The sequence below is a fragment of the Rattus rattus genome, chromosome 6 (assembly GCF_011064425.1).
Source record: "Rattus rattus isolate New Zealand chromosome 6, Rrattus_CSIRO_v1, whole genome shotgun sequence".
NCBI classification, from domain to species: Eukaryota; Metazoa; Chordata; class Mammalia; order Rodentia; family Muridae; genus Rattus; species Rattus rattus.
The window spans coordinates 145,292,159-145,307,215 of NC_046159.1; the positions used below are offsets into that span (position 1 = coordinate 145,292,159).

Here is a 15,057-nt window from a genome sequence, read left to right on the forward strand (position 1 = left end):
GCCCCTGTAATTCATCATTATAATACTCCTAGCTTGACCTTCTAGATTTCCCTGGTCATAGATACATAAAACTGCAGTTAAGTACATTTGGTTTTGAAGGCTTAATTTAGTCTCTAAGTAATGATTGTGTCATCAGCTAGAACTCCAACCAGTGCATGTTACATCCAGCATACAGACCCAAGACATACAGCCATTCTTTTTGTTCCATTAGATAAGGCAAAGTCTCCAGGTGTGGATCCCAAGCAGTTGGCGGCAGAGCTGCAGAAAGTCTCACTCCAGCAGTCCCCACTGGTCATGTCGTCAGTCGTGGAGAAAGGCTCTCATGCTCACTCAGGTCCCACATCGGCAGGATCCAGTTCTGTTCCCAGCCCCGGGCAGCCAGGGTCGCCTTCAGTAAGCAAAAAGAAGCACAGCAGTACCAAGGTGAGAAGGACCCCACGTCACTACGTTGGCCAGTTCTGGTGGTTTAATCCGGACAGAAGTAGATGGGAAGCAAATGAGATTATGGCGTCTTCTTGTGATGGGTCACACCCTAATATTTCTACTGAAACAAACATTTCTCTCTTCTGACCACCTAAATGACTCAAATAGACAATCTCGGCTCTCAAGATAGTTCAGGTTTTCGAATGCCAACTTTGGGACAATGTGCTGCTTCCTATTTTTGACGTGTTGGCAGGGGATCATTGTTGCACAAATCTAAATTCCCTTCTATGTAGAAAATTAGCTTTACAGCTTTTGGAAACCGAAAGATAAATAGATTTTTCTCAGTGAAATATACAAAGAAGGGGTCCTGAGTGCAATTCCCGAAAACCACATGGTGGTTTAGGACAGAAAGAAATAAAAGACAGCGATGACGTATGAGCCCCGTTCTAGATATTATTCCTGTTCCAATGTGTGGGTTGTTCTTCACGTGTGTGGCTTTACTTGAACAAGCGTTTCCAGTGCTGGTTCTTTGAAGGTGCTGGAGAACTAAAAGTGGCCAGTGCAGCAGTGCTTCACCCTTGTAGAAGCAGACAACAGTACCACGTGCAACTGTTCTGACGTGTCACTCTCCTCTTCAGGAGGCAATCCTGATAGCTGAATGTCTGCTGGGCCATCTCTCCCAGAGCATGCCTCTAATCATTCTAAAAGGACCTAGAAAGAACATGCATTTCCATCTTTAGAAATGATAGCAGGCCTAATGCTACCATATCTGCCCTGATATCTTTGTGATCAATATTGCATTTATGAGCATTTCAGCTCTGGCTTCCACTCCGCCAACACTTGTCCATAACGATTGCAGTATAGAAGTCACTCTCTACCAGGATACAGGGATGAAAAAGTTTCCTCCCTCTCATTCCAAGGAGATAAGTGGTTCTAAAACCGTGCTCCCGGTTCAGCAGCTACGGCACAGCACCGTATGGGAATGTGTTAGAAGTGTTCCTTTTTTTTTTTTTTTTTTTTTTCCACAGCCTGGACTATTTAAAAAATCTACATAAAGGGAGCTCAGGAACCTAGGCTTTGTAACTTCTCTAACTGTATGTGGTCTGCCTTAAAGTTTAAAGCTTACAGATGAAAATATTCTAGGCCACAGTGAGTGGGTATAAAGAGAGCAAGGACACCTAGGCCGGTAGGATCAGAAGAGGTGGTGATTAAGAACCAATTTAGAAAGGAAGGAGTTTCCATTCCAAGATGAAAACACAACCAGAAAAGCCTTTCAGATTCAGAAAACTACAAGTCTCCCCATCCCTCCTTGCTTCCTTTTCCATTCCAGTCTTTAATAATAATAATAATAATAATAATAATAATAATTAATATGATAATATTATATTATTATTATTATTATATAATAACAAATAATCATTCCTTCGGTGTTTGTAGGTAAATCTCCATGATTTGTCTGATTTGTACTTCTTTGATGACTGGGGCTTGGGGAAAATATTTATTTATTTATTTATTTATTTACTTATTTAGACCTGACCAATTGATATTTCTTTGTTTTTGATAAATATCTATTTAGGATGACGGTCTATTTTTTACAGTTATTTCATCAGTGGTGTTGTTTTTGATGTTCCTCATATATTAGGGAAATTAGGTGTCATGTATGTTTTGCTGATGTTCTCTGTTCTGAAGGCTGTGTCTACTTGTGTTGTTTGTTCCCTTAGCTGTGCAGAAGCTTGTGTGTACGGTTTAATTTCATTTGTCAGTTTTATCTTTCTCTGTCTGTTAACCTGGGGCCACAGACAAGTCTCTCCCCGGGCCACTGTTGAGCATTGCTCCTACATTTAAGTGATTACATGTATGTGACTGCTGGCTAATGAGTTTTAAAAGTCATATAAGTGATACATAGAATTATTTATTTTCTATAGTTGAAAATCATTTTGATATTCACTCTGAAAAGGATATATTTTATTAAGTTCTTAGCTAGTAACTCTCACGTAATGTACACGTGAAACACAACAGAATTTCACTATCCTTGATTTAACAATACAATCCGCAAGCAAAATATAGATTATTCTGTTGCTATTTTGCTTTAGGTAACTCAGTGTACAGTTTTCTCTTGAAACGTTTTAGCATGGAATTCTAACCCATCAGTCTTTGTTTTTAATCTTTAAAATCTGGATTTTTTTTTCCTAAATGATGATGTAATCATTTAACTGAAGTACTTACTGATCTTATGTGTTCTTATGAGAAAGAAATTTGCTGTCATGATATCCTCAAAACTTCAGTAGAACCCTGTAGAAAGAAGTCTCAGACATTTGAAGTTGAATTAGTTGTTTGAAGATAATATATTTGGACATATTACGATGGGAGGTGATGAAAGATAAGCAGATGAAGCTACAAAATAGAATAAAATATTTAATATACGATAGAATAAGACTGTGGAAAAGAGATGATAAAATTAAAAGCAAACAAAGTTTTTTATATCAATCAAAGTCCAAAGAAATAAGTAAGACAGTGCTATTTATGATAAAATTAGGGCTAAACAATTTTTTTTTATTAACTTGAGTATTTCTTATATACATTTCGAGTGTTATTCCCTTTCCCGGTTTCGGGGCAAACATCCCCCTCCCTCCCCCTCCCCTTCTTTATAGGTGTTCCCCTCCCCATCCTCCCCCCATTGCCGCCCTCCCCCCAACAATCTAGTTCACTGGGGGTTCAGTCTTAGCAGGACCCAGGGCTTCCCCTTCCACTGGTGCTCTTACTAGGCTATTCATTGCTACCTATGAGGGCTAAACAATTTAATAAGTATCTGAATCCTAAATCTAAGGTGTAGGACTCTGGCGCTGCCAGGGGGTTCTCCACGGTGATCTCTGGCCTGGCAAGGTGCATGGGTTCAGGCGAGGGGGAGAAAACTCAGGCAGAGAGGGGGAACAGCTTTTGCCTTCCCCCACTGCCGGCCCTGCCCCTTACATTTGCTGCTGCTTGGGCTGCCCCGGCTGGGCTGAGCCCGCAGGAGACTGACTAACTGGCGAGGGGTTCAGGGGAGCTTCTGGCAACAATTTCGAGGAGAGCAGATCTCTTCCCCAAGTAGCGGTGTTACGACTCTTATGATAGAATCTCTCTCAGATGATGGAATAATTCCTACACACCTTTAATTCTGAAAACAATACTTAAATACAGTTTATTGGATGGGTCAGGGTCTGACAGCAGGTACTTCCTATTGGTTTGGCCTAAGAACTTGGGAAGACCTCATCTACATATTTGGAGGCGTGGTCCTGCTTCTATGATTGATCTGTCTTGGGCCAATGTAAACTGTGGCCACATCCTCACCTGTGGAAGAGGGGTTCAGGGCATTGCCCTATGTGACTGATCTATCTTGAGCCTATATAACCGGTAGTCATGTCCTCAGCTGTGGAGGAGAGGCTTGAGGCATTGCCCTATATGACCGGTCCGTCTCAAACCTCTCTACCGGGGGTCTGTGGGGGGCGCAGCTACATGAGGTCCTGATATCCTGGGAGAATGGGAATGCACCTGACATCCCTTTAGGGTCTCCTGGGGACTTGACCTATCTTGACCAGGAATCAGGGTACCTTTCACAGCCTGCTGCCCCACAAAGAGGCATTTTTAATCCTTCATGTAAAATTAAAAATGTTGTTTCTATAGCTTTCTTTCTAGCTTTTCCAGGTATGGCACATGCGCACCTGATGAGCAACTCCTCAAACTCTGTACAGTAGCACCCCATTACCTGATCTAGAGTACCAGCTCACTGGCCTTCTTGAAGTACATGCTTTCATACAACAGTTAACAGAACCAGCATCAAAAGTCATGACCCAGTCAAAAGGAGTATAGGTGTCTCTAGACTTGAAATGCAACTCCTACAACCTGATAATTTTCACAATATCCGATGTGTATATGCCATTTATACCCCAAAATTTAAAATTTCTCACTGTCTTCATAGCAGAACTCCAGGAGACTATAAAAAAAACACATAAGTTTATTTCCCCCTCAAATCTGATTTATTTTTTAATGGATCAGGGATATTCGATGAAAGAGCCCCAGTAGGTTTTGTTGTTGTGGTGGTGGTGGTTGTTGCTGTTGTTGTTGTCGCTGTTGCTGTTGTGTTGTTGTTGTTTCAATGAATAAACACTTACAGGCATTTGCATGAAACATTTTTACCATTTAGTTTTCTTGTTTTATTAATTTAAAATAGAATACATATTAAACAAATATGGTTGTTTAACAGCAAGCAGTTATCCCTTTAAAGCCCAGCACAGTTTCGATGTTAACAGTTAGCATACATTGTAAGTGAGTTAAACTATTGAAAGATATGGATTTGAACACATGTAATTCTCTTGATTTCATCGCGGGTTGATTTAATTTTATTTTTGGTAGCTTTTAGAACAAGGTTTTAAATGTTTTTTTTTCTTTTTTACTGTGCTCAGTCTGCAATAAAACTGTATTTTAAAAGTAACTAAATGTTTGAGATATTGCTCTATGGTTAAGAGCACTGACTGCTCTTTCAGAGGTCCTGATCTGATGCCCTTTGCTGGTGTCTAAAGACAGCAACAGTGTACTTATATAAATAAAATGAATAAATCTTTTTAAAAATGTAACTGAACAAGTATACAAAGATACTACAATGAATATTGAAGTTTTCTCTTCAATTACTAAGACAAAGTCAGCTTTGTCATGAATAGATAGGAATGATGTGTAAAGGTGACTGCTGCTCCACCGGGTGCCATATTTCATGATATCCTAACACTCTGTGATAGACTTGGGACCAGAGACATTATTTTTACATATATAAAAAATATAATGGAAATGTAACAAGTTCATTAGCAAGCATTTATTGAGGAACATGATTAGTTTACAAAATTTTAATTTTAATTTCCTTAGCTATTCATTTATTTTGAGATAGAATTTTACTGTACAGAATTAGATGGCCAGAAACTCACTATCTAGACCATGCTGGCCTTCACTTCACAGTGGTCCACTCACCTCTGCCACCTAAGTGCTGGGATTCAGGGAATGTGACACCAGACCTGGTCGCTAGATCACTTTCTTATCCCCTTTGAAAGATATGTTTGCAGTGTTATGAGGAAAATGAAAACGTATCTGAAAAGATAAATATTAGTTAAAATCTCCTCACAGGAAAAGTTATTTGGGTGCTTAACTGTGCAGGGAGCTAGAAGGAGAGAAGCAAAGACCATGACTTTCATCCCAGCTGCTATATTCCTAGGGAATTTTATGTAAACATTGTTTCATTCCATGTAGCTCTTTGAAATCTCTAAATACTTAAGCAAAATGCTTTAAACTCAAGATATTTGTTTAAATAATTGAAAATTCTGCTCACATATAATCATGGCTTCAAAGCAGGTTTTTCAAAATGAAAAATAGGTTTGTATGTCCTAAAATTAAACAACTGTGAGAATTGTACGTCGGTACTCTAATTCTGAAGCAACAAAGTGGATGAAATTATTTTTCAGGCAGTATGCTATAACCAGTAAAAGTTAATTTCAAAACACAGCTAACAGGAGAACAGGTACAAGGCTTTGTTAATGTAACATGTGGTCTTCACTGTTTCAGCCTACTGATGCGACCAAGACTGCCTCTCACCCAATTACAGGAGAGATTCAGGTATGGAAAGCTTCTCCTGTCATTTTTCTATCATCTTTTTGTTTTCTTTTAGCATTTGTCTATTGAATTTCTAACAGCGTGTCTGGAGCTTTCATTTTCTACAACCTGTACAAAATTATATGGCAATACAATGTTATAGTGTGGTGTGTAAATGTGTGTGTGCATGGAAACCAGCCATAGCTTTGAAATTCCAGACCGAAGGGTACTTGATCAGTACATACTGAGCTTCAATGATAGTGTACTTGAGTGTGCTTTACACGCAGCTTCTCCTTCCAAAAGCTTGAGGGCCATTTCTTCAAGTTATATTAATCAAGTGATGTCTTTTGTTAAGTCAATGATTTCCAACTAACTGATAAACAACTATTCTAGGGAAGATATTGTCCTACTGTAGGTCATAAGAGCTTTGTTTTTGTAAGACTGATTGAAAGAATCTTGACTGGAAAATAGAGTAAAAAGTACAGACAAATTTCAGCTTTAGTTCTGTGTATAGCTCTATATTTGAATATTGCATTATCACAGTTTCTATCTGGGCATGAGTCACAGTAAAACAGTTTTAAAATTTGCTTTGGGGTAATACCAAAATGTAATTTAAGGTAGATGAGAAATATCATAACATAGGAAGAATTAACACAGGACAAATCAGCTACTGGGAGACAGCAAGGTTCCAGTAAGGAAAATCGGGTATGTCTCCAATTTAATGCAAAAGTAGATATTCACATAGGACTTATAGAGTAGTAGAGATACAAGAAACAGTGTGTGGCTTGCAGCAGTAACACCAAGAAAGTTGTTGCACTCAGAATCAAGCAAGGGCAGAATCAGCTTTGAGATGATGTGTTTCCAGGAAGAACTTTGAATGCAAGCAGATGGGAATTACCCCTCACGTAGTATAGCAGAGTTGTAGAGTAAGAGGCAGAGTGACATGGGGGTGGGGAAGCGGGGGAGGGGTGGTGGTGGTAATAGTCCAAAGACTGGAAAACCAGGGAAATGACTGCACGCACAGACAAAAGCTAAAGCGAAGCAGTAAAATGCAGAGGGGTGTTCCAGGGCACCTCTCCTGGAAGGAACTGTGGGGTTGGACCCCCCTTACTGTGCACTCCTGATCTTGCTGTTCCTCTGCTAGCTGCCAATGTTGAGAAGAGCTTTCACCAGATCTGTCATTCAACATTCCAGAGGCAACACAGGAAATACTTGAACTATTGATTCTTAATAGTTTTCTCCTACCACGTTTTTAACTTCTTACCTTTAGACTGATGGTTACTGTTCTCTGTTTGGTTTGGTTTTCTCTTGTTGACTCTCTCTGTCCTATCCTTCAGTAGTGAAACTTAATTCTGTAGTTGAAACTTACCCTGATACAATACCTCTGAACAGTGGTTCTCAACCTTCCAAATGCTGTGACCTTAAATTCAGTTCCTTGTGTGGAACTGAAAGTATTTTTATGGCTACTTCACAGCTGTAATTTTGCTACTGTTGTGAATTGTAGTGTAAACATTGTTGGAGATAGAGGTTTGCCAAATGGATTGGCGGAACTGCACAGGCTGAGAACCACTGAGTTCAAATGTCTCTCTCTCTCTCTCTCTCTCTCTCTCTCTCTCTCTCTCTCTCTCTCTCTTTCTCTCTCTCTCTCTCATTTTTTTCCATAAGGGAAATTGTTCTGTAATTCTCTTTCTTTGTTTTTAATTTTTAATTTTATTTTGTTTCAGCTATTGTATCACCTGTTGTGTGGCAAAGCCTTATTGCAACAGTACACATAGAATAGTAAGCATAAAGGTGTGGGCTCTATGCATATTTAGTGTATGATTTTTCTTCTAACTGAACTATAGCTAGGCCAAAGCTCTTCACTGTGCAGAGTCCAGTAAAAATGAACAGCATGTTTATTACAAATCCAGATATGCCTAAGACCTTCTAGTTAAATTGGGCATTAACAGTTCAGTTTCAAATAAAATTGAGTTGAGGAAGATAATTTCTTATAAAACATTAAAGAATTAGTGAAGTATTAATTGATACTATGTCATTTGTGTTTTTTTTTTTTCATGGAATTGTTTTCTACACTTTAAAGCTTCAAATCAACTACGATCTTGGAAATCTTATAATACATATCCTTCAAGCAAGAAACCTAGTCCCCAGAGACAACAATGGCTACTCTGACCCATTTGTTAAGGTGTACCTACTTCCAGGGAGAGGGTAAGTACAAGGCACTGTCTTCTAAGAGTTTCAGGTCAGGTTCTAGACAATCTGGATAGTATCTTCCATTCTTTAATTTACGAGTCTAACCTGGATTGCTCTTACACTGTCCTTAACTTACTTTTTGCCATCATATTCTTCTCTAATTAGTAGATAAGGTTGAATTAAAATTTTAAATTAAGTTATCAATGGTTCTCTGAGTGCAGTGGTCATAACAAAGTCTCCATGAGAGCAAGCAGCATTTTGATTGTTGAAAAACATTCATGTACCAAGCAGACAGATTGTAACTCTAAAATCACTTAAGAAAATTGTGGCAGATTTTAAAGACTAACATGTCGTAAATGTAAATTTTAATGTAAATACATGTAGCAAATTAATATTGCAGCTTTATTTTAAATCTTAGCTAGTTCCCAAATAACGACACAAAGAGACCAAGACTTAATTCAAGCTTCAGCTCAATACCTGAGCAGTCAATTGATCTATCTTAATCCCCTAAACTAATCTGCCTACCTCCTAGGCAAATACTTGAATTTAGGGCCTTCCATGTTTCAGCTCAGCTCTTATGGGCTCCTTTTGACTCCCTGGCCTACCACCACCACCCCTGATCCCCTTCCTTCATCCTTCCTTTGACTGGCAGAAGTTCCAGCCTATTCTCTCTTCTGCCCAACTATTGGGTGATCAGCTTTTATTGACAAGGCAGAGAATAGATGGTAAGAATTGTGTTTACAAACTTAAGACTGCAGATTCTTGTCATAAGCATTACAATGCTGTATCCCGATTGAACCAAGATAGGAAGACAGAGAAATTAGCACTTGAATAACACAAGGATAACCTTTACACTGTGCACAAGAACATTATGCCTCAGCTTGTCTCCCTAAATTCACTAGAAAATCAACTTTATTTGCTGTTTATTTTTACAACCAGATACCCCAGAGCTCCCAGGGACTAAACCACCAACAAAAGAGTACACATGGAGGGAACCATGGCTCCAGCCACATATGTAGCAGAGGATGGCCTTGTCAAGAATCAATGAGAGGAGAGCCCCTTGGCCCTGTGAAGGGTCAATCCCCCTCCCCATCGCCCCCATAGGGAAAGACTGGGTGGGGAGATGGGAGGGAGTGGGTGAATGGGAACTCTCTCATAGAGGCAGGGGGAGGGGGAATGGGTTAGGGGTTTACAGAGGGGAACCTGGGAAAGGGGATAACATTTGAAATGTAAATAAAGAAAATATCCAATTAAAACAAAAAGGACATTTCTAGGAGGTAGAGAGGAAACTCAGCGACGTAGTGCTTACCAAGCACACCTGAGGCCATGAATTCAATCCCCAGCACAATGTGTACAGGAGCACAACTGCTCATGTGTGCACTCACACATCCATACACAAACCCACACTCTCAAAAGGTGAGAGTTGCCTTCAACTCTGTGGTTGAGGGAAAAATAAATTTTGAGCTTCACCTAAAGGCAGTAGGATAGATTGGAGGACTGTTCAGTCTGTTCTTTCAGAATAAAGAACATCTTCTAGGATGTCATGCTGAAAATCCTGTTATCTTTAGTGCTAATAAATACGAGTGAGCAGAACCTGAAAAGCTGAGTATCTGCTGGCATGTTATTATGATCATTTTCACTCTGTGTCACTTTTCTCTTGGATCACCTTAGCCAGTGCACCTGTGTCATTTTGTTTTCCATGAAATGATGTTTGTCAGAAAGGCTATAAATCCCTGATCTATAGGGTGACAAAAAAAAAGTGCACTGGGCTTTGGGTCTAACTTCATGGCAGAGTATGTGTTTAACATAACTCAGTCTCTCATTCCCTAGCACCAAATAAATGGTATGTGTTCTTTAATGATGTATAATAACTAATCTCATAATTAATGCTAATACCAACGTTCTGATATATCAATGAGTACTTGAAAACACTAGTTTTCAAAACAGAAACCTCTACAAATCATTATGCTTTATCTAAGCTATTTTTTAAAAGATTTATTCATTTATTTTATGTGAGTACACTGTTGCTGTCTCCAGACACACCAGAAGAGGGCATCAGATCTCTTTAAAAATGGTTGTGAGCCACCGTGTATGTGTATAGTTGCTGGGATTTGAACTCAGGACCTCTGGAAGAGCAGTCAATGTTCTTAGTCACTGAGCCATCTCTTCAGCCCTATCTAAGCTATTTATATTACCCATGTTAGTGTGGGGCAACTATGAGTACTAAACAAATGAAGATGTGTTGAGAAGATTTCTCAGCTAATAGGAACAGTGGTTTAATTTTTCATTAATGTGGGGGTGACACTTGAGTACCAATTTTTGCTTGGAATCTTTTAAGTAAAGCACAGAAGCAGAGAGAGTAGTGCAGTAGCAAGCCATCCTTCATCTTCAGAAGTTTTTACTTACTAGCCAATTAGAGGTCACATCTCCTCTTACACACTTCCTGCCTCCACACTATTGTGAAAGAAAGCTAGCAATTTTAAGTTGGATAAGAACTTAATTGATGTTTGTAGAGCACGCTACCAATCCACAACAAATGTTTCTAAGTACACATCAAACATTCCTCAGAAACACACTATGTGCTGCAAAGCGCCAACAGATTTAAAAGCAAACAAACACTATGGAAGTGTTTTCCGAGCGTGAGGTTTTGCCTGAAGAGGGGCCATATTAGATTATGCACTGCTGTGAATCTGCTGTTCGATCATTAAGTCGCCACCAGCAGGTTCCAATTTCTTTGATATCCTGTTTTACTGAGAGCACAATCATAATTTTTAGTTTGTCAATAGAGAGAAATCAGATGATGCAGAGGCAGTTTGCCACAAATAGTGTATAGGCTCTGATTTCATACCTTTGCTGCAAGAGTTCCTTTTTACAAAGTTAGATCTAATTTTACTTTCTTAAGCATTTTTAAATCATCAATAATTCTACATAAAATCAATAAAATAGCCACATACCCCAGGAAAGAGAATCTTATTTAAATTAATTAGTGAGTTTTTGTTACATTTGTATGTGTTATGATCATAAAGAACTTTGCAGACATAATTGAAGGTATGAATCTTTTTGTTAGATTTTTTATTTACATTTCAAATATTACAATGAGAAAGAGTTATGTGCTTGTATATACAATCTGGCCACATCTTTTGGGGGGGGGGGCAATGACAAAAATAACAAGCAAATATTAAAACAATTTTTTATTTTGATTTTTTTATGACAATTTTTGTTTTAAATGGAAAATTATTCCTGAGGACTTGTCTGTGTTTTTAAATGGATTGATTTATTTTCCATCTTCCATAACAGTAGCCTCAGTGTTATCTTTTATCTTTATCTTTTGCAAGAATATTTACAGTTATGCACTGAGTGGTTAAGTTGGAAAGTTGCAAAGTTGAATAAGCAGAACAGATAGACGGGTAACCTGAATACTTCAGACTGTTCTGTAATACTTAGTTGCAAAAGACTGAAATACATATAATGAAATGGACAGCGAATGCATACCTAATACTCTCACTGTCATATCACCTTCTTCCAACTATCCCTCATAAGGTGGGATTCAGCTCTTAGGTGGCTAACATTCTGGACTCCTAGCCTGTCATTAATTTATCACTAATTACCGAATATGCAATAGGGATTCATTAGACATGTGAGTATTGTTTGCCGTAGTTCTAAGATTACCTTCTTCCTCAAGTCAGTTGCAGTCTATGACTTGCTTCTGTGATTGCTAATCTCATATTTCCTGCCTAATTCTACTCTTAATGTTTTTCTTCCTGTCCTTCCCCCTTTCCTGTTGTATGCTTCACTCTGGCTTCTGGAATCAATACAGTCAAGTCATGGTTGTCCAGAATGCAAGGTACAGTCAGTTCTCCTTCTGTGTCAACTATTCTGTTATGTCTAGAGTTGCACTCGGTGTGTTTCTTAAGTACATAGACCAATGCTTCAACCTGGGCTGTAACTTTTATTTTTCTCTAAAGAAATGTCTGTTCAATTAGGCCTAGAGCAAACCGTTCTGACCAATGTGCAGGACACAGAAAAATAGAAAACATTAGAAACAGAAAGGAAAGATAAGGACATTTCACCCTAAAATTGAACTTAACTGCAGTTTTCACTTGTATTCTGTGTGCTGAATCTCAATTACCTGCTTATGTGTGATAATCTCAGCCTAAGTTGTCCTCATTTTCTATTACAAATGCAGAAATGGCAAGTTGTTTTTTAAGTGAATTTGTGAACTAGTCTAAGGTCTGTTTCTTATTTTAAATCTAATGTCAGAAATCTTTCCTTATTTGCCATTGTAATGTTTTCATGACTTTACGTCTTCTCTTGCACAAATGACTGGAAGGTAAATACCAGCTTATTATGATGTATGAGTAATCACATAGACACTCTTCTTTGACTCTAGTAGGAGGGATCGTCTCTGATCCATTACAGGCTGCATCACTATCCTACCAACCAAGACTACCTCTCAAGACATAACCCAGACTATCCTACGGCTCATCCCCCACTGCCCTATAAAATTAGTGTGTCATTTAACTGGAGAGACTCATGTATAGGTTTAGAATTTTCAAAACCTACTTTAACTGGGGTTCTTAAATGCTTAAACTTCCCTTCTATCCCACAGACCGAAGGTAAGAAGAAAGATGGTTAACAGGACAAGGGGGGTGCGGACCTGTTTAGAAGTAGTTCTTTCGGGTGATTCCAAATATGAGTCAGCAGCAGCAGTCAGTCTAATTGGGAAACACTCAATGTGAATTAGTAGCAGAGGCTCAGTCCAGAAGAAACCAAGAGGTTCAATTCCATGGAGCAGCAAGAAGAAGCCAAAACTCGATGGGAGGCGAAGACCAGCCATGTGCTCAAGAGCACTCTGTCTGTTGGGCTCTACTTATCGTCTTTCAAGGCATCACACGTCCTCTCATGTCTGTCTCAGGAAAGCATCCTCTCTTGTGTCTGCTTCAGCAAAACCCCCTCATACAAGACAGCTTTGAGAAAAACAGCACATGATACAACTGAGTCTCCAAAGAAACCAGAAGTTTCCATTTCACTCATGTATCATCTTTACTAATAGGATAGTGAGGATTTTAGACTCAACCATATTATAAATGTTGCAGCATTTGTTTTGTGTGTGTGTCACTACAGTATGACATTTTTATTAATCTTGGAAAGCTATATCCCAAAATAGACTGTCTCTGATTTTGAAGACATAAATATTTATATGCAACACTAGGATCTATCATCATATCCTTACTAGTACTCAGAAGCTTTAGACCTTAAATCCACATCATTAACAACCTGTGAACATAGACACTGGGGTAGCAAGCTTTCTCTTGTAGACATCATCTGAGCTTCTTGGGCTGATTTGTAAATTTAGTTCCATTTCACAGAGATTGTTATAGTTTAGAACGTGCATTGTCAAGCTCCTTACTCATAATCTCCCTGCATTTTTTCTAAGGAACCTGGTAGAGCATTGCCAGGGTGGTGGTTTTCTGCGTTCAACTTACAGGGGAGCACATTTAGGTACTGTTTGTGATGACTGAATGAGCCTAGTCTATTATGATTACAATTTAGAAGGTTAAGAAGCCAAGTTGCCATCCATATATCATTTTCATTGTATCTTTGAGAACTATCGATGTGAGAGGGAATTGAAATGACCATGGAAGTCACTAAATGGAGACCTTAAGAACCTGGGTTTGAATTTCAGCATTGTGACTTAGAAGCCATGAGTTATTCTGGAACTGTGTTCCCTCCCAAATTAATAATAATAATAACCTCCTTCATGGTACATGTGTGTGTATATGTGTTATGTGTGTGAATGTGTGTGTATGCTATGCTTAGTGATAAGCCAAAAGTGGGAATCATAGTTTCTGTATACTTTCATAATAATCAGTAAGTTATAGTTGTTATTATTACTTCTGATAATAGTAGACAAGGACAGAACATAAGTAGATAAGAGACAGAACTAAGTTATACAAAATACTTTTACAGTAACATCAAGAAAGACAAATAACTATTCTTCAATAAAAAAATGTAATGTATTAAAAATAATACAACAAGAGATGTAGAGATTACTCAGCAGGTAAAAAACAGGCTGCTCCTCCCAAGACCTGAATTCAGTTGCCATCACCCTCATGTTGGCTCACAACTTCCTCTAACACCAGTCCCAGGGCCCAACATCTGCTTCTAGCGTGTGTGTACATTAAGCATACAAGTGTTACACAGGCATAAACGCAGGCCAAACACTCATGCACATAAAATTTAAAATGAATAAAATGATGAAAGTCCCATTGCCCTAGTAAACCCACGCTGGTCCAGTTTTATCTTCTCTCTTTCACTGCGTTGTCTACAGTTCATCTAAATATACGCATGTGCTATGGAAGGGTTGAGGTCAGGTGAGACAGAGATGAAAGGAAAGCCAAGAAAGATGGCAAACACCCTACGGCCTTGAGGATACAACTATGATATGTGGTGATATCCACAAAAGAGGAATGGACATAACTGAAAAGTCCCCCACTTTTCTCTCGTCACCCTGTTGGGCAAACTGCAGTTTTCTCATTAATGAGATTTTGCTATGCTTGTAACAAATCTTAATTATCATTATAACTGCAAGTACAGTGACTGGCCAGGATTTCTTTAAACACATTTGTTAGCATACAAGTGTTGTCATTGGAATATGATATCCAAACCGGACTCTATTTTGAAAGCTTTAAAAAAGCTATCATAGACTCATAGCCATGGATTTTTTTTCTTCTTTTATTTATTCTTTTCTCATATAATGCATCATGACCCGTGTTTCCCACCTCCACTGCTCCTAGCCCTGGTTCCAAACTCATGTTTTAAAATGAAATT

The 15,057-nt window shown here is 38.6% G+C and overlaps 1 protein-coding gene across 1 annotated transcript in view; it reads left to right on the top strand.

Annotated features, from left to right (window-relative positions):
• Nucleotides 1-49: 49 nt before the first annotated feature.
• The window catches only part of LOC116904155 (protein piccolo-like), a 44,663-nt gene continuing 29,655 nt past the window's right edge, over nucleotides 50-15,057 (top strand). The window contains exons 1-4 of the mRNA XM_032907053.1: nucleotides 50-423; nucleotides 6,010-6,060; nucleotides 8,117-8,241; nucleotides 12,044-12,070. Coding sequence (XP_032762944.1) covers nucleotides 121-423; nucleotides 6,010-6,060; nucleotides 8,117-8,241; nucleotides 12,044-12,070 — 506 coding nt within the window. The 5' untranslated portion in view covers nucleotides 50-120. The remainder of the gene's footprint in view (nucleotides 424-6,009; nucleotides 6,061-8,116; nucleotides 8,242-12,043; nucleotides 12,071-15,057) is intronic.